Here is a 20,869-nt window from a genome sequence, read left to right on the forward strand (position 1 = left end):
ATAATTCTCAAAAAAATATTAATACTTGAAAAATGCATTTAAAGGATTTTTAATTGGGCTTTGAATGAAACTTGTATTTATATGTTTATTTTGAGTATCTTAAGGTTTGGAGCTCAAGGAAGTCCCAGAGTTTATGGACTACCGGTAATATTCGCAGTAATGCTCAAAAGGGTATTAATGCAAAAGAAAGAGGGTAATACGTTTCAAATAAAGACCAAATCGAAGGCAATGAAAGGACTTCTTGGATCGCAACTGGACGCGCACTTTCAGTCCCTTACATTTCAGTGGGTGGTAAATAAAATTTAATATAATTACCTCCATTTGGGAGCCCTTCTTGCCCATGGAACCACCGCCACCCGTGTGGCCGCCGCTCTGTGCGGCATTCATACTGGCTTTTCTTCTTGTATCTGTATCTGGATGTGTATCTCGTTTTGGTCCTGCTGCTCCAACGGTTAGTATCTGCGGCTTGGGGGCTGCTCTATTTGCGGGCCAAGTGTATCTACGTTCGGCTGGCCGCCTTAATTATTATCGTCGGGCGATAAATCCTGAGGCCCGGCCTTCACTTCGACTTTGCCAATTGAAATTTATGTGTAATTTGAGTTCGTTTTGCACTCTGTATTAAAGTTCGTTTGAGAGATTTATTGCATTATTCCGAGTATGGTTTATTCGATTTGGTTGCTTTTGCCGCCTTCTATCTGAGCGCTCTGCACTTTGGCACGCTCCAAATTATGCTTTTTTTTGTGCCAACCGTACTTTTTGTACACCGAGAGAAAAAGTGATTTTAAGAAGTGTACAATATGCCTTTAAGATATGGCATTCACTCATATTTTCCTACTAATTTTTAGGGGTAATTATTAATTATTATATATGCATAAAGCTATTTGAATGCCTTGTTCTATTGAACTAAAATCATTTTTTTGCCTGTGTAGCTGCAATTTGGGAAAGTTTCGCCGACAGCTCCTTCATGCTAATGATATACAACTAACTGGGGGATTGAGGGGAACCATGGGGCTGCTGTTTGCTGGATGCTGCGAATGAGATACTTGAGCACGTCGGCCGCCTTTAATACAATGTCTTTGCTGGGCGGACAGCTGAAAACAGAAACTCGAGCTGAAGTTGAAACTTAAATAAGCCAACAGCCAGGCTGCAACAACAACAACAATAACCATGAGGGCCGTTGTGTGCGGTTAATGTAACTATATACGGGCACTTGAAGTCCTTGCCGACATATCGCATGACTTGTCGCCCAGCGGATAGAATGGGATGGGATCGGATGAAATGGAAGGGAATAGGATGGGATGTACGAGATGGAGGATGAGATGGGTCCAAACGCGAAGGAGAAGGGTGTCCTTTAAAATGCCACAAAAGTTGACCAGAATCCGCAATGTGTCAATCGAGAAAAGTAACTTAGGGAAACGTCAGGAAATTGACTACTACAAATTAAAAAAAATGCCATTAAACAATAAAGTTTCTTGTTCGAGAAATTATTTACATTTTCAAAGACATCAAAACACTCAAGTTAAGCTAAATATTACATTAAAAATTAAAAATGTCTATTTACAAAATATGTTTGTATAGTTATGTACATCTTTTAATTTATATCTCATCTTTTTGGTTCGGTAAATTTATTTTATTTCAACAGGTGAGAATATTGACCTGATAAATGAATAAACCCATTTAGCAGATGCAAAACATTGCCAACTGCAAACCAAAAGATTTGTGTAAACTTTGCGAAGTCCGGAAAAACCCGCAGCTCAGTGTCATTGTGTTTATTATGGAAAGTTTGTGTGAGTTTTGCTTGGTTAGGCGTGGAAAGTTTCGCAGATAATTCAATAAGAGATTCGCATGCATTTGCTTTAATTTCATTTTCAAAACTTTCTCCAGGCCACGCTCCTTTTTTATGTACATTTTTTTGAAGTTTCCCATTTGTGTGTTAATGCCGCAAGATGACAGGAAATTTTAATATACTTCGCCGTGTGTGTCGGGCATAGAAATGGGTGTTCAAAAGAAACTTTCGGATGAAAGGAAAAAATGGAATGGTGAGACCACACCAGAGAAGCCGGGCGAAAAGTGAAAGATGATGAAGGCAATTTATTCGAACCCTTAAGCCTTTGATGGGTGTGGGCAAAATGGGAAATGGGAAAGTGGGAAAATAGGGGGTGGAAAATGGAGGTCTGGGACCTTAGACAATGCTTACATATGTGAGCCAGCCAAAGGCCTAATTGCTGTTGTTTGTCTGAGCCCGGTCTTCTTTTTAAAGCTTTTTAAAGCTGTTGTTGCTTTACGGCCATTTAAAACATTTATGGCCAAGAGTGTTTGAATGACAGGTGCGATGGCAGCGGACAACCTTGCCCATTATATGCCCAACCACTCAGCCACCCAACCACCCAACCACCCAAACATGCCCAAAAAACCACCCACCGTTTTTAATTGTGTGTTTACAGGAGCATGGGGGCAACAGCAGAACAACAAGGACATTGTGATCCTGATTGCCACTTGCCAAATGGAATTCTCACAATTTAATTTTTAATGTGCGCTTACTTGTTTGTTTTTGTTTAATTTATTCATTTACTTGTAGTTTAATGTTTATGGCCTGTGTTGTTTTTTGGTGACCAAATTTAATTAGAGCCAATCCCCTTTTTATTATGATTTGATTATTTGCTTTGATTTTATAGAATGGCACAGTTTCGGAATTAAAGAACTCATACCATTTTGAGAAACTGGTCTTCAACTTAATTGCCTTTAGCTTGATTGAGAATTTCATGCCTGAAAGCTAATCGAATTGCTTTGTTTTAATTTGTGTTTCTACTTTCACTTTGTTTTCTTTTTATGCTTTTCTACTTTCGTTTTTTCAAGACCTAAGTCACGTCTCAACTCAGCATAGAAAATTCAATTTGCGCTCATTACAAATGGCGACACACAGGTCAAGCCTGCCACGCCCCCTCGCTGTGGGCGCGCCCAGCATTTTCGGATGCCTTAAGAAATGCCCATAAATGGTACAAAGCAAAACGCTGTAAATTGAAGCCCAAAAATGGTCAAAAATAAAGAGGGTGGACCATGAAAAAGCAAATACTAAGACATTTAATACTCTTGAAATTTCGAAAAAAATTAAGTACGAATTATAATTACTATAATAATATATAATTTAATTATAATTACTATGTGGCTTCATACTTAGTTACAATAGAGCTCAGAAAATAATTATAATATAGTCATAATTCTCAAAAAAATATTAATACTTGAAAAATGCATTTAAAGGATTTTTAATTGGGCTTTGAATGAAACTTGTATTTATATGTTTATTTTGAGTATCTTAAGGTTTGGAGCTCAAGGAAGTCCCAGAGTTTATGGACTACCGGTAATATTCGCAGTAATGCTCAAAAGGGTATTAATGCAAAAGAAAGAGGGTAATACGTTTCAAATAAAGACCAAATCGAAGGCAATGAAAGGACTTCTTGGATCGCAACTGGACGCGCACTTTCAGTCCCTTACATTTCAGTGGGTGGTAAATAAAATTTAATATAATTACCTCCATTTGGGAGCCCTTCTTGCCCATGGAACCACCGCCACCCGTGTGGCCGCCGCTCTGTGCGGCATTCATACTGGCTTTTCTTCTTGTATCTGTATCTGGATGTGTATCTCGTTTTGGTCCTGCTGCTCCAACGGTTAGTATCTGCGGCTTGGGGGCTGCTCTATTTGCGGGCCAAGTGTATCTACGTTCGGCTGGCCGCCTTAATTATTATCGTCGGGCGATAAATCCTGAGGCCCGGCCTTCACTTCGACTTTGCCAATTGAAATTTATGTGTAATTTGAGTTCGTTTTGCACTCTGTATTAAAGTTCGTTTGAGAGATTTATTGCATTATTCCGAGTATGGTTTATTCGATTTGGTTGCTTTTGCCGCCTTCTATCTGAGCGCTCTGCACTTTGGCACGCTCCAAATTATGCTTTTTTTTGTGCCAACCGTACTTTTTGTACACCGAGAGAAAAAGTGATTTTAAGAAGTGTACAATATGCCTTTAAGATATGGCATTCACTCATATTTTCCTACTAATTTTTAGGGGTAATTATTAATTATTATATATGCATAAAGCTATTTGAATGCCTTGTTCTATTGAACTAAAATCATTTTTTTGCCTGTGTAGCTGCAATTTGGGAAAGTTTCGCCGACAGCTCCTTCATGCTAATGATATACAACTAACTGGGGGATTGAGGGGAACCATGGGGCTGCTGTTTGCTGGATGCTGCGAATGAGATACTTGAGCACGTCGGCCGCCTTTAATACAATGTCTTTGCTGGGCGGACAGCTGAAAACAGAAACTCGAGCTGAAGTTGAAACTTAAATAAGCCAACAGCCAGGCTGCAACAACAACAACAATAACCATGAGGGCCGTTGTGTGCGGTTAATGTAACTATATACGGGCACTTGAAGTCCTTGCCGACATATCGCATGACTTGTCGCCCAGCGGATAGAATGGGATGGGATCGGATGAAATGGAAGGGAATAGGATGGGATGTACGAGATGGAGGATGAGATGGGTCCAAACGCGAAGGAGAAGGGTGTCCTTTAAAATGCCACAAAAGTTGACCAGAATCCGCAATGTGTCAATCGAGAAAAGTAACTTAGGGAAACGTCAGGAAATTGACTACTACAAATTAAAAAAAATGCCATTAAACAATAAAGTTTCTTGTTCGAGAAATTATTTACATTTTCAAAGACATCAAAACACTCAAGTTAAGCTAAATATTACATTAAAAATTAAAAATGTCTATTTACAAAATATGTTTGTATAGTTATGTACATCTTTTAATTTATATCTCATCTTTTTGGTTCGGTAAATTTATTTTATTTCAACAGGTGAGAATATTGACCTGATAAATGAATAAACCCATTTAGCAGATGCAAAACATTGCCAACTGCAAACCAAAAGATTTGTGTAAACTTTGCGAAGTCCGGAAAAACCCGCAGCTCAGTGTCATTGTGTTTATTATGGAAAGTTTGTGTGAGTTTTGCTTGGTTAGGCGTGGAAAGTTTCGCAGATAATTCAATAAGAGATTCGCATGCATTTGCTTTAATTTCATTTTCAAAACTTTCTCCAGGCCACGCTCCTTTTTTATGTACATTTTTTTGAAGTTTCCCATTTGTGTGTTAATGCCGCAAGATGACAGGAAATTTTAATATACTTCGCCGTGTGTGTCGGGCATAGAAATGGGTGTTCAAAAGAAACTTTCGGATGAAAGGAAAAAATGGAATGGTGAGACCACACCAGAGAAGCCGGGCGAAAAGTGAAAGATGATGAAGGCAATTTATTCGAACCCTTAAGCCTTTGATGGGTGTGGGCAAAATGGGAAATGGGAAAGTGGGAAAATAGGGGGTGGAAAATGGAGGTCTGGGACCTTAGACAATGCTTACATATGTGAGCCAGCCAAAGGCCTAATTGCTGTTGTTTGTCTGAGCCCGGTCTTCTTTTTCTTGGCCTATTAATTTGCCTAAAAGTGGCGGCATTTTGGCCCACAGGGATCAAATTAGAGATAGAACGAAACGCTTTATTTTTATGCATTTGCTACGTGATTTAATTAGCTGACGCTGTTTGCCAAATTATCCGACGCCCGACTTTTTGGCTAATTACCAAAGCATTATTAACATATTGCCCATGGCCAAAGGGCGAATGAATAAGGACCAAGGCGATAACGAAAATAACGATAAACATCGCCGATAAGCAGCATTCAGTATTGTGGCTTTATCCGGCTTCTATTTGCCATGCAAATATTGGCCAAAGACAAAGTAACCGATTCCAAAGCCAGACAGTGCCAATTCCCAAATAAATAAGGTGAGGCCCGGGCATCAGAAGTCAGCATTCACCATCCACCATCCACCATTCAGCATTCGGCAAGGCTAGGTACACAGTACATAGTGAAAAGGACAAAGGACTCAGGACCCAGGGAGGCGCATAAAAGGACTAAGGACGGCGGCATTTTACGGGCTCTTGGGGCAATCAGCACGCAACGAAACGAGAGAGAAATCAAAGATTTGCCAATCGAAATTCCTCAGCAATTTGTGTCGACTCTTTTTATTTTAGCAATCTGTGCCAGGATGGCAACAGGCGAAATCCCACAAACAAGCGGCAAAAGCAACCACGCGGCGTATACTTGATTTACAGGCCTGCAATCCCTTTGGCAGTGCTCTTAGAGCCTATACGACTTTTGTATAATTATAGTCAATTTTTTAATTTATTTTATATCAAATATAGTAGTACGTTTGTCTTCTAAAATTAAATTAATTATCAATTCCCACAATCTTACCAAGATTAGACATTACTAAACATTACTTAGGGCACACAGTTCACAAAAATTGAATTGCGTAATAAATTAGAGATTTTACATTATTTTTATTCTTATGTTCATAATTTTATCTAAGATTATAATTATTGCTCAATTAAAAATTTCTGTATCTGAATCAATTAAATAGATTTATTTTACAATTTGCATTGAATTAACTTTTTATCTCATTAGTAAATATAAAGTGACATTTCTTATAAAGTCTCATTGCTCAGTTCATTAAACTAATATTTTTAGCATTTAAATTCCCTAATTTCCTCTTAAGTCTGTTTCCCCCGATTTCCTTCCGTTAATTCCATTTAATGGCTTTTTTATGCGTTCTTTATTTGATTACTTTACGGCTTTGGTTGGCCAATTGTCAATTAAGCAATTTGCGCATTTTTATTTCGCACTCACAGAATTTCCGTTTTTACTAGCTTATAACACCGAAAAAAAAATGAAAATATTTATGGGGATATGGCTGATTAATTCACGTTTTAGTTTTCTTGTTTTTTTGGCTTGGATTTTTACGGGAAATACAAATGGGCGCGCAGAGAGGGGGAGATTTCAAATGGATAAACAACGATCGCCGACGAGATGCGCCAGGATTCAACAAGGAGCAACGAGGACGAGCGACGCAACGCGATTTCCGCTCGCGCGTTTTCCGTGCGACTTCAGCGGTGCGACTTCAGCAGCTGGCGTTTTGGGCAGAACTGAGCGAAGACGCTGCGAAAAATCGGAAAATCGCACACGCACAGTTGTCGCCAGTTTCCATTCGACATTTTCCGTATTATCGCAGCAGCCGCGCGCTGGCGAGCTTTCAAAACATCCGCATGAAAGCTGCCGCCTGTTTGTGGCACCCAAGCTTTTCCACAATCACGTGGAAAATTGTTTTGAGGGCAGTGCCAGGAAAAACGCGGAAGGCAGCGAGCAAAACAAAATTGCCAAAAGCAAAATAAATCCGCCATTAAAGCCAAGCGACTGGGTTATTAGAAACGTATTAGAAAAACTCACTTTAAGTTGCGGTAACTTAGTTTATACCATCTGTAATATAAAACTATTTTCCCTGTTGCTGCTCAACTAAAATTGCTGATCCTAGAACCTTTAGCTTATTTGTAAAGTAATTTATAAAAATATATCCCTTTTTAGTTTGCAATTTTCAAAGCTCTAAACCAACCAAAAACTTTAATTTAAGACCATAATGACAGAACGTGCCTAATGAGGTTTTATTCTCATGTCGTTGCTTTTTTAAAGTTTTTGCCATCTTGCAGTTCTTTTTTTAAGTAGCAACCGAGTTAGTGAAGGGCAAAAAATAATGCAGACGATGGAAAAAAGCGTTTTAAGAACTTTGCAAAGTATAAAAAGTTGTGAACATGACTTGGTATTCGCATCAGCCTTCTTGTCCACTAAGATTATATAGGAAGAGCACAAACAGAGTCCTAATTATAGATTCTTACAGCTATTAAAATTTGATTTATATAATAAAAAAAATATGTATATTTTCCAAAAATATGTAAAAACCCTTTTAAATAATTGAGCTAACTCTTTAAATTAAACAGCTAATGCAATTAGAGTTTTCAAGAAAGTGATTAGGCTTTCATTGAGAGCAATTGCAATTAATCACAACCATTAGCGTTCTTATATCCTCGGGGTATTATCAAGTCGATTACCGCCCATTTCCCCATCGCATACGTGTCCTTATTTTAGTATTTTTTTGTTTTTGGGGGCCGTGTCAGAGGAATGAATAATGTGCACCTGGTACACCTGAAAAAAGGGGGATGGCTTGGAGATGGGATGTGCAGGAAAACCCCCTGGTGAAACAAGGGTTAACCCAAGCAGTTGATCAACCGCCGTCGTTTGTTTGTTTGTTTGTCTTGAGTTCGCGTCCATTTAGCATATTTCACGTGCCGTCGTCCTGCGTACCGTGCCATGAAAAATCCTTTATGGCAAGTGAATGGAATAAGCAAGCAGCTGAATGAAAGTCATTGCCTAAACAAAACACAGAATGAAAGCAGAAAAAAAAACAAAGTGCTTGGCCAAGTTTTTTCTTTTTAGCTAATGTCTAATAAGCAATTTTCCCTTTTGTTTTTCCTGTCAATTAAAAGATTTTTTACAAATGATGCTGGCGCACATTTTTGGCAACATTACTCGGAAAAAACCCCCCACATTAAAAGTGAAAACTCAGCAACAGGCCAGCGGCCAAAAGTCAGAATATAAAGTCTAGGGGGTCATAAATTTTGTTTCGCCAACAGCTTTTCAATGCCATTTTCCGAATGCAGTGGAAAAACCACACACAACATTGTGCAACGCTGCGTATGCTTAACCCTCCGAGGAGAAATGATTTATGCGGTGCACGAAGAAAAGCGCGGAAAAAATGGGAAACGGTGGAAAGCGATGCAAGCATAAAAGAGAAAGTGGAAAGTGATGAAAATGACAGGAGCGGCAAACTTTGTGTTTTGAATAATTTGAGCTTTTCTAGAGGAACCCAAGCTCTGAAAGGCTCTTGAGCTTACTTAGGTTGGTGAACATCAGGACAGAACTTCTGTATTACCTTTGGGCTTGTAAGTTATGTCACTTTTGTAAGCTTAAAGCTTGAAGTCAAGGATAACAGCTTTTAAGCTTTAAGCACAGCTTTCGCCAAGTAAATTTTAGTCATGATTTCAACTTTATTTGAAATATTAATTCAAATCGTGATTCATTAAGTCAGAATAAGTATATTGGTTTAATTAAAAGTCTTGTGCGCAGAGAATAATGCTCTTAACTAACAAATTTATTCATAACAAAAACTATTTTCTGAAAAATGCTGGTATTTATTAATCAAAATGGCTTTTAAACAATTTTGAATTGAAATGCGTCATTTGGTAACGCCAAAAAATTGCTCAATTGAAACCTGCAACTCATAATAATAATTTATAATTATTTTTATTCGTTTTTTGTATGGTCCAAAGGTTATTATCTTAGTCCGCAGCAAATAATAACAGGGAAAATAAATTATTTTCCATTAAAAAGGGGCAAACCCCGAAACACATAATTAGAAATAGCTCATTTCGTGCTCCCCTCTTTTCACTGCTAATTGCCATTGCGAGTAGAAGGGCTTGCCACTTTAAATTAAAGTTTAAATGTCACTGAACTAAAAAGCTCCCTCTGGCCAACTTTTCCCCCACAGATGTGCGTTTTCCTGCTCGCTGTATATCCTGTGGAAATGGAATCGACTCCCCAACGACGACTGCCATCAACTGCAGCAGTTTAATTGCAAATTGCAGGGAAGTCGCCTGGTCGAGCAATTACAAAATGCTGGAGTGGCCCGGCGGAATTAAATCAAATCTCTAAGAGGACATAGGTCTGATAACAAACCTGTTTAAGCATACCTCTACACCTAGAGAAATATTATGCCCAAAGTGCTGCCTATACAGATAGCCTATTACAATTAAAATGTTCTAAAAATAACGAGCATTTATTGTAAAATGCTAATAATATTATGCCTTAAAGAAAAAATACAGCAATATAAAAAATTTAACAAAACCTAAGATGCCATAATCTTAATTGTGGTTTCAATAAAAAGTTCGATCGGTGAATTTTCCTCAGTGCACGCATGTTTTCCAATTTTGCTCGGGCATAAAGACATTTTCATGGGACAGCTTGTTGCACCCACGGCGGGAAAGCGACACTGAAAATGCATTTTCCATGAGCGGGACTCATCATGCCCCGCCCATCGTCCTCCGGTGATGCATATAAGTCGTAACTATCCCCACTCCCACCTGCGGCACCTGCATCACCTGCACCATCATCGTCTTCATCATCGGACTTGTCTGTAGCACTTGTGCTGCGTTTCTATTTCCATCCTCACCGACATCCTTTCCATCCTTTAGCAACTTCCGCAAGGGTGACGCTCAGCAGGGTGTGATTATGCACTAAGAAAAATTGTTCACCATTTTAAGATATGAGAAAATATGCATGTTTTCCTATAGTATAGTATTGAACTATATATGTATGTATATATAAAGTATGAAACTTTTATAATAAACCATTCTAGAATTAGGTTTTTGTATTTCTTTCACCACATTTTTTTCAGTGCATGGCCTGGTGTAGGGGTTTTTCTGGGGGGATGGTGAGTGACTTCCCTTCCGCTTGCGTAGGTGTTTCGCTCGTGGCCATCTTTTGGCCTCAGCTTACCATTTTTCTTCATCTTTTGTGAGCGCTGATGAATTCGTTAGACGCCACCCCCTTTATCCACAACCCACCCATCACCACCCACCACCCACATTTCCCAACCCCCAATGCCAACCCGCCCATGGTCGCACCTTTGGGGCAATCGTGCGCAGGTTGTAAACAACAGGCGGGGTAAAAGAATGGAAACAAAAACCGCAATAAGTGAACATTTCAGTGCCGCATCCTTGACGTCAGTGGCAGCAGGAAACTGCGGGAAAATCAGGGAAAAGCTGGAGAAAAGCATCAGGAGATGAAGCCGCCAGAAGCCGCAGGAATGCAAACCGATGACATACCGGAAGGAAAGCCACAGGAATCCATTGGTTTTGTAAGATTTCCATTCCGGAGGTTGAGCGAAAATGGTTATGAAAATCAAAAGCAAACAATTAAAATTCAAAGAAACATCGTTTGATGTTTCAATGTTAAGAAAAGCATTAAATGTCAATTGCTACGTACAAATAGAGGTCGGGATAAAATAAAATGGTCTGGTTAACTAAAATAATCATTATATTTATCGTTTTGCTGCACATTCAATTGGCTCAACTGAAACAGTATATCGATGAGGGTGACACATTTGATGGCTTTAACTCGATATTTCAAAAGCCGAAGAAGCAACGAAGCGGGGCCATGGAGGACGATATCGATCGAGATCGGGATCAGTGGAACGGCAATACCGGCATGGACTCGCAATCGGGCATATGTCCCGCCGAAAATCCGCAGGATATGAAGTATGAGAAGAAGGATAACTGCAAGGCTGACAAGAAGATGGTGAAGGATGAGGAGGATGACGAGGATGCCGATCCTGCAGGCAATAGTGATGACGATGATATAAATGATGGTGATGAAGACAATGGCGATGATGAGGCCAATGAAGAGGAGGACGATGAAATTAGCTTTGAGGATGAAGCTTTTGTGGCTAGAATCAACTGCTTGATGGGAGCTCTGAACAAGCACATCAAAGCCATGGCCGATAATCTGCAGATCCTTCAATCCCGTTTGATAAAAAAAAATGATAACTTATGCAAAAACAATAACCAAGGCACTACGCCTTCGGAACATCCTAGTCTGAAATGGTCAAAGAAGCCGGATTTCTATGGGTCATCCGAGCCGTGTGGTGACGACAACTGTCATATCGAGGAGAGTGTGGATAGCAAAGAGGTCCAGCCACAAGCTTTTGCTGAGGATCGTCGAGTGCTGGTGCCGCCTCTATTTCAACTCTTCCATGGTCCTGTCCAGCTGCAAACCACTTTGAACAGCGGCCAGGACATCACGGGATCAAAGTCGAGATATTGGATGACCTCACCGGAATCATCAGACGAATTTCAGGCTTCATCGCAGGTACAACCGGATGAAAAAAATCAAGTACGATACGAGGGTTACGAGGCCAAGTTGCGGCGCCTCATGGACAGTCGGGATGAGATCGAGCGAAATGTGATGAGAATGATAAGTCCGGAGATATAAATTAGATATTGTATGAATATTAATACTTAAAGAGTCCCTAGAATAAAAAGGTTTTCCTCTGAATAAGACCATTTGTATGTACTTTTGCTTTAAATATTTTCTCTTGGGGATTTCTTAGGAAGTGAAGTACCAGAACTTGACTTTCTAAAAAATATGGGAAAATCTATCAAATGTGTAATCCCAGTACGCCAGCCCTTCTTCTGTCAAATGTTTCAGCTGCTTTCACTCATTCCGACTATATTCAGCACTCCGACAACTTATCGAAAATGACTACAATGGTGATTCTGCTGATAATCTACATTTCCATCGTGATTCTCGGCTACTGGCGAGTGGACGGACGACGTGCACCGAAGAAACCGAGCTACTACGACTACGATGATGAATCGGACATGTTTGAAAAGATGACGGACCAGGAATATGAGGTCCAGTCGAACTCGCACAAAGGCAAAAATGTGGACCCCATGGACGAGGTACTGGACACCAGTGACTTGGATATGCACCTAGATTACCGCATGTACAAGAATATGGCACGTTCACAGCGCAAGTCGCCACAAAAGTCTCCCGATTCCTGGGCCATGTTGGTCAAGGAGGGAAAGGATGAAATGCAGCTGGGGAAAATGAAGCGAGGCGGCCACTTCGGTGCCGACTGCCAGATGATCGACGAGGGGGACGAGGAGCAGCACTAAAATACACTTCGCATTGACCACTTAAATTCCAATGTTTATATTTGTTATTCATGTTTCATTCGTCGTTTACAGAAATACACAGACACAGCGCATTTCTTGGTTTTATTATTTATAGGGAAAACGTCTTTGAGCCCTTATCTTTATTTTGAAACAATCCTTGGATAAATATAAAGAATGGTTAGCGAATTAAAATATTAATGCTAAATAAACCTATGTTTGATATCTCTGTACTTTTATTGCAATGGCTTTTATAACTTTGAGTGCATTTTTTGCAAATACCACTTTGAAAACTCGTTTAAAATAAAGCCCAAATGTGAGTCCATATACGCATATGGCAGAATAAAATTTGTTGCTCAACTTTCTGCCACATCATCGATTCGAATCAACTTTGACTGATTTTCCTGTTGAGTCAGCTGGAAGTTTTCCCCCTGTTCCGTCGCTCCTTCCCCCGATTTCCCTTGATTTTCCACCACGCTCCTTTGTGTCGACGGGATGTGTCGAATGGAACCGAATCGTAGCTGGGGAAACTTTGGCGGAGGTGTCAGAGGCAGTCAATCATTCAGTGCACCCGGCTGCAGCCCACCCACCGATTCCTGAGTTCTGAGCTCTGTCAAATTAGTGCAGCCTATTTCAGTTGTCATAGCTGCCAGCCACGCCCCCTTGCCTTGCCCGCCTCCGAAATCACAAAGGATGTGGGAAGAGCAGGAAAATTGTTTCTGCTTCTGTGGATTTTTTGGGAAGAGGAAATCAAAACTAACCCAATCGGTGTTTTAAATATCCTTAAATTTGGGTTTGAAATGGATTGTCAAATAGAAAAGATTGGTTTATCATTTACCTACAATGTCAAAAGAAGTAGAATTATATAAGGAGCGTTTATGAAGTACAGCTGCATTTTTGAATTTAAATAATACATTTAACTTTCTATATTCTGTTAATACCACCAAGCTATCACTAGTAACCCGTTCTTTTCAGAGAACATTCTAAACTTTCACAGAATTTGTCTCTGTGCGCGTGTGTGTGTGTTTGTCTTGCAAATGTGTGCGTGGGCGGGCATGTGTGTGTGAACATGTGGGTTTTCTTATTTGCCAACCGCTTGTCGCTCGACTTGCCCCAAAATGGCTCAAAGCAATTTTCAAATTGTTTTCACAATCACAACGAAATCGATTTGCAAATATACACAACGCACAGCCCTCTTGGCAACCAACAACAAGTGCCACGCCCACTTGGGCTCACACAATGTGTAGAAGTATGTCCTGCATTTGATGTCCTTTTTCTAGCTACAATTATGTCCGGATCGTAGTTAAAATGCCCATGTGTTTATGGCCCTGGCCGAGGATACGCAGGATTTGCTCCTCGGATTTCCGGCGATTTATTTCCGCTGATAAAGTGCGATTTGAAAAGCGATTTACACAAACAAATCTCTCTTTTGTCCGCCCAGCAACTGATTGCTTTTATGGCCATGTCAATTGTTTTGTCGCCTTATTCGCTGCTTATTTTTATGTTCGCCCTTTTTTTTCGGGGGTGTTATTCCGGATTCTCTGGGCATGGGTATAATAACTTATCGAGGGCTCAACGCTTGGCTGGCTAAGCATCTACAACTTTCCTGTCGGTTTTTATTAAATTTTTGCGCCCGCGACGTTTAATAAACGAGAAATAGCTGGCATAGCACAGCGCCACATGGCGTATACTTGATGTGTCAAGCGCGGGCAGGGTGGGAAATGCGGCAAATGCGAGAAGAACCGCAGCTTAAATGCCAGTTTAAGGAAGGAACGGGGGGCTCGCAGGACGAAAGGACGCTATGTGGAATATGTCGGCCCAAACTGAATTATGAATGAACGAAAGGTGGAAAAATGCGCCAGTTGCAACTGGAAAACTGAGAGAAGATTAGTATATTTTCGCTAATTACCAAGAGAAAAATGGTGGTAAGCCAAAAGAACAAGCGATAAACAATAAGAATGTATAATTTATGAAACATTATTAAGCAGCCTGACTACTTATTTATTATTCAATTTATTTATATACAATTCAAAAACATGTTTTTCTAACTCAATTGTCGATGTTTAACTGCAGAAACCGAAGTCTAAAGAAGCAATTTATATTTATTAAAGATTTTAACAGATATATAATAAATAGTTGTTTAAGTTAGTTAATAAAGTAAATAGTATTTAGTAATTAGTATTTTCTGTAACAGTGCAGCTGCAGAATCCTTGCCTGCCGTGCACTTTGCACTTGTCTCCGCAAGGTCAGCGAAAAGGGGTGGCTAGTTGTGGATGGGTGGTCTTATAACGGTTGGCAAGGGGCGGTGGTTCTCGTTTGCTGCCGCTCTGAACTTGAACTTTGTCAGACCGAAAACAGATGCTCGCTGTCTGCTAAGTCGGCTTTAATTATGGCAGACAACACTTTGCACGTTATTTTTTGCTAGGATACCAAGAGGTGGGCAAACACAGCGCGTTGGGGGCGGGCTAAAAAAATACACAGGTCTTCAGTTACCGCCAAGCAATTAGAGGCGAGGCTACAAATTCTTCACACGCGCCGCACATAAATTCGCTTGGCCAAGAAAGGGACACACACAGAGGCAGCAAAAGAGACAGCAACAAAGGGACAGGAGTCGCAGAAAGAGACGGAAAGAAGTGGGCAGAAAGAGAGGGCGCCACTGTGCTGTTGGAATGGTGACAAGCGTTGCCTGCATTCTGCCATATTTTCCGCTATTTATTTAAGGCCAAAACTTTTCCCCCTCAATCTTGAACAACAAGTGAAATATGATGCCAGCCTTCGCGCCTTACCTTTATGTCGTGCCCCCGCCCCCCCGGAAAATACGATATTTATATATATGGGCCGACATAATCATATTCATGACAATATAATGGCATCGTTAGATAGGCACAGGAAAGTCGCTCGCCTGGAAGTCCTAGGCAACCGCAGAAGTCGCTTTCTCTTTTTTCCACTTTGCCCAACGGCTGTCCATTAGCCAAGTCAGCGGGACCACCACAAGTCGGTCTATAAGGGGTGACCTCGGGGGTTTTTGGGAGCTGGGGGGTGCCTTACCAACGGGGGCAAATTCATAAATTCAGCGGGCCGTCAGGACACGTCCAGACTATAAAGGTTTCCGGCGCTTCCGTTGAGGTCTCTAAATAATTTTATTACCAACGCGCTGCTTACTTAATAATTGTAAACAATTATGGCAGGTTATAATGAGTAAAAAAAAAATATGCGGGAAATGTACTTGATAATTTTATATAAACGTCATTTTTTCGCACCTAATAAATTAATCTTTCCCTTAACATTACAATAAAAATGCTTATATCTATATCTTTTTCCTGAGTTTATCATTAAAATCACTTATAATAGGCTTAAACTTTTCCTAGTAACACCGAATTTTTAAATTTTTCTGCTTTTTTTTACATCCAACATATTTTTAAACAATAATACTTAGCATACTTACCGAATGCTGCTCGTTTCATATTTTTAGACATTATTTTTGGCATTTCATGTAAGTATTTTTGGGGTTTAAATTTTGTTTTGTGGTGACACATATACACATAAGTACATACATATATACATACATACATACATATATATATTTCGGGGATTCGTGTGAGTTTTGTGGGTGTGTGCGTGTGTGTTTGAGAGGGTGGCGCGGGGAGTAGAAGAGAAAAAGAAAAAATATATAAATTCTTTTATATATATATATATGTAAATGTTTATCAAATGATTGTACATTTAACACGATGAGATTTATTTTTAAGTTTTTTATTTCTTTTTTTTGGAAATTTGGGAAGCATGATGCTGGATTTGTGTTGGTGTGTGTGCGTGTGTATTGGTCATGCAGGAAGCTAGAAAAAGACAGACAAAGGTACGGAAAATACACTAGAACAACAAACAGCAAAGGGAAATTTCTAGGACTTACCTGGGTCAAAAGCCACCGGCAGGGAAAATCTAATAAAACGAAAAAGCTTTTGACAGGCAATCAGAGCGTTGTATTTTGCCGCTGGCAGCTGTTAAACGCTGACATCTATCGATTTTGACAATAAAATATGCGTTTCCAAAAGACAGAGATATTGGCACCCCTTTTTCCCGATTTAAATCCAAACAGAAGAAATAGATATGTAGCCAAAACCAGCTGAAGATACCCTTTCAGTTGAAGTATAACAGAAAAGAAGTCATGCATGCACTTTGAACTTCTGGTGTACACCAAAATTGCCACTGGAAGGGTAGTTAAAATAAGAGGTGAAGAACCTGCAGCTTTACTCGATTGTTTGGCCCTTTGTTTCAGTTTCATTCGCATTTCCGTTTTCAGTCTCGGCCCGCCTGTTGCCAACCAAGCCAAATGTCACGTTCCGTTTTTATTTCAATTTGCAATGCGAGCTGGGAGGGTACCACAAATCTGATTTTGAACTCAATCAAGCGTGTCAGGTCCCGACTAACAGTTACGGCCATGCCACGCCACAATCGACGACGCCCATCCACCACGTTATAGCCACCGGAAAACCACAGTGGTGCGCGTGAATTGAGAAACAATTGAGAATTGAGAAATAAAATAGTGGTATTAATTCGATAATTTATATAGCTTCTGAAATCTACACGTTTATACGGACAGAGAAACGACGAACAAGCCGTTTCGGCGAATGATTCTGATAACGAGTATATACATAACGAGATCAATTACGATGATAACGAGTATACTAACGTCTTCTTGTCACATTAATCTTCGAATGTTTAATTATAATTTTTTAAATTAAATGTTATACAATTTGGTTGAATATTTACTAGATTTGCCCCACTGTGGCCAAGACTTAATGCACTGCCATCTGCTCATGTCCCTGACAATGGCTTTGGCCAATGCCTGTGGACACAACGTGCGGTGCATTTGATTCGATTAACGCCAGCCAGTTACCCATTACCACGCCGATCCCCATTCTGAGCCCCTTTGGAGATGGGCCCAGCAAATGGGGCCTAGCCACCGACATCGGTGGCATCAGATGCATACATCATACATACATGTATCATGCAAGCGGAGGCTGGAGGCAAACTCAATCATTCATGCAACACCGAAATGTTTTGTCGCTCTGGCCGCCGTGTGCATGTCGTATCTGACGGATAGGCAGATTGACAGACAGATACTCTTGACCAACTCGGATCACAGTTGCGCTTCACTGGTCGTTGCCACCCAATCAGCCGCCCACATCGCAAATCAATTTGGCAAATGGCACTGCACATTTAATGCATATACACTTATGCCAGCGTCGATGTTGCGAGTCAGAAAATCATTGCGCTTCGATTAAAACTGTTTGCCCATCTTGTAAACATTTCTATAACACGCTCTTTGCGGCATGGACGCGATGTGGAAAATGCCCGAGTGGAAAATGTGGCTGGCAGTCGATGCGCAAGATTACAGATTTTCGATTTCCTTCGCCGACACACGAGCTGAGAAAAAAAAACACATGAGCGGACTGGCGAAATCGTTTTCCTTTTAATATTTTCCCATTTTCTTCGAATCACATAAAATGGCTGCTCTGTCGTCTAAGGACTCTAAAATGCTCTTAAATGCATTTAATTGGGTTTGTAGCTCCTTTTTTATTGACTTTTAACTTCTACAAAATAAATTCGTTTATAAAATTCATATAATTAATTTATTAACTTAATAATTGCAATTGCTTTGTTCAATTTTCCCCCCTTGCATAATTTATAATCATTTCGTTTTTGTATATAACAAATAATTATTTTGCGATATTCAAACAAAGATATTCATATAGAATTTTCTAAAAATTGGCTACTGGCAATTCTTCTAAAAATTCTGTAGTAGCTTGACAAAGTTAGTTCCCAACCAATGGGAAGCCGCTTAGTGGAAAGTGGGGGAAAATGCAACTGCATTGCCATTTTTTTATCATCCTTCGCCGGAATGGAAGCCCCACCAAAAACCCACCCACTTTTCTCGACACATGTTCTTTTTACGCTTTTATGGCACATAATCAAATGGTTGGATTTGGCTGTTTAATGAGCTTGTTCCACATCAACTGGCCCACACACACTCACACACATTACTAAGTGTGCAACTAACCACGTAGATATATACATATATGTATATACATGTCAGATATGGAAGACATAAAAAAATATCGCATTACCACCGACCGAATGGCAAACTAAAGTTGGGTTCTTTCAGCTGGGGTGCTAATCCCCTTTCGCTATGCAGTAAAATTTATGTGCGCATTTTATTGGTTCTAAAATATAAATTAAGGAAAATGTGGGGAAAGGCAAAACGGCCACATCAAATGGGAGATGGGTATTTAAGATATGGCAAGGAGTCCGGCCAAGAGCTTTACTTTTAATTTGATTGAATTCCGTTTCGTTGGGGCCCTAATTAAAAAAGGGAAGCAGTAAAACCAGGACTTAAGCTCGCCTTCTGGGGAAAGGTCACTGAGCAATTTGGAAAAAATCATAAAATATTCAAAATTTCCCTTTTCCCTCAACGCTCAATATTTCAAATACTAAATACAAAAAAGCTACAATATTTTAAGTTTTTTTTTTTAAGCTTACATTGTTTACAAACTACAATGCAATTTTCTACTACCATATTACTTTTAATTTGCTTGCATAAATCCAAGGTCCGAGCGGGGCAACCTTATTTATAATTTGATTGAATTTCGTTTGGTTGGCTTTTTAATTAAAAATGGCAACCCAATAAAGCCAGACTTGCACTTACTTTCATTTGTTTTGTGGCTTTCCCTCCGCAATTTATTTGCTCGCTCACTAACTTTCTGCAGTTGCGGGAAAACTAAAATGGAAATTGTGTGCATTGTGTTGAGGGCGGAAAATGCGGAAAACAGGCAACAAGAGCCAGCCGCTTAATTAACATTGGGGCCAAGTTGAAATCGAGTTGGCCACATCAAAGTGGAAAAGTCTCATTATCAGTTGAGGCCTGGGTCGAATCAAAAACGCTGCCCCACAAATTTGGCAACAGTAAAATGTTATATTTTTGCTGCCAAAATTTATATACATATGTATAAAATGGCAGTCATGAATGAAACACAAAAGCATCATAAATGATTTGGATTTCAATTAAAATCTGCAGCTATCATTTCCAACAAAGATGCTCAACCTATTGACTCTCAAAACGTAATCGGCACTAATTGAAATTTAGAAAATCAAATCATCAGCATTAAATATTAAAATCAAATTGGAATCAGCATTATTCATGGACACGTTCAACTTAATTAGAGTAACGATTTTACCTTTGTCTCATTTGTGGTCACATCACTTTCCTCTACAATGTTGTGGATATTCAGAACCATTTTTCATTTGCACTAATCTCATTCCACATTTATTTTATTTTATTTTTTATTTTATTGCTGTTGCAATCGAATGTGGAAGTAAAGCTTTGGCCAAGCTGGTCGAAAGTCAACTAAATGGGCAAAAACGCAGTTCATTCAAATAAATAGCAGGTTCAGTTCGAAGCAGCTCCAAAATTTACACGTAAAGAAAGAGTTAAATACTTACGCTTTGTGGAGGGGGGAGGGGAACTTAAACCTAGGCTAAAATGGCTATAGTTAACCGATGTAGTTTAGTTATAATAGGAGAAAGTGAGAGAGCTTGCAACTACGTTTTAGCTAATGACAAAAATTGTGTGAGCAGAGGAAAGTATTTTCTTGTACATATTTTTGGTTTTGTTGTCTGTTGACACCCACCAAAGCCGTTCCAACTAGTTGAAGTATTCGAGAGGTGGTAAAGTGTGAACAGAGCAAAAAATAGAGCAAAACGAAAGCCAAGCCAAATATTTGTCTAGCTAAAATGCAAGAGGCAATGGACAGTATGCGCTTCAGTTTGGTTTGCCTTCTTTTCATTCTTTTTTCATGTTATAAATAAAATATTAAAATACCCTTGTAGATTTCTGCAAATTCCATAGGAATCGTAAAATTAATGATTTTTAAGAAGCTTGTAACTTAACTGCACTTTAAAATGTTGCCATATTTATACAATTTACAAGGTGACCTGAACAAAAACAATATAGAATTTTTGATTTATTACAAAATCAAGCTGGTCAAAAATCTGAAGTTTCGCGTACAAAAAATCTGGCAAAAATACTTTAAGGTTAATTAAAATCCTCGCATCCAAGGATGAGTGGCAAATATCTTTCTGCAAGGGTATTCGTGTATCTAAGTTCTCTACTTTTTGGTAGTTGGCTTATATATTATTTTTCTGG

General features: G+C 39.5%; 3 protein-coding genes across 4 annotated transcripts in view; 2 read left to right on the plus strand and 1 right to left on the minus strand.

The window, feature by feature from the left end:
* The window catches only part of LOC6726213 (inactive dipeptidyl peptidase 10), a 99,742-nt gene that overhangs the window by 44,803 nt on the left and 34,070 nt on the right, over nt 1-20,869 (minus strand). Inside the window, exon 1 of one of the 2 annotated variants that reach the window (XM_039297624.2) lies at nt 316-628. The exons of the other annotated variant lie outside the window; for it this stretch is intronic. Within the exon in view, the coding sequence (XP_039153558.1) occupies nt 316-387 (72 nt within the window). The 5' untranslated portion in view covers nt 388-628. Of the gene's footprint in view, nt 1-315; nt 629-20,869 lie in introns of those variants that run through there. 2 annotated transcript variants of the gene reach the window in all.
* LOC27207366 lies at nt 10,868-12,044 on the plus strand. Its single transcript, XM_016183063.3, has one exon. It carries the CDS (start codon nt 11,003-11,005, stop codon nt 11,981-11,983), a length of 981 nt encoding a protein of 326 aa, XP_016039739.1. The 5' UTR covers nt 10,868-11,002; the 3' UTR covers nt 11,984-12,044.
* On the plus strand, nt 12,189-12,761 carry LOC27209128. The gene has a single exon (XM_016184629.2). The coding sequence runs from the start codon at nt 12,250-12,252 to the stop codon at nt 12,667-12,669; it is 420 nt and encodes a 139-aa protein (XP_016039740.1). The 5' UTR covers nt 12,189-12,249; the 3' UTR covers nt 12,670-12,761.

Source organism: Drosophila simulans, chromosome X (genome assembly GCF_016746395.2).
Source record: "Drosophila simulans strain w501 chromosome X, Prin_Dsim_3.1, whole genome shotgun sequence".
Lineage (NCBI taxonomy): Eukaryota > Metazoa > Arthropoda > Insecta > Diptera > Drosophilidae > Drosophila > Drosophila simulans.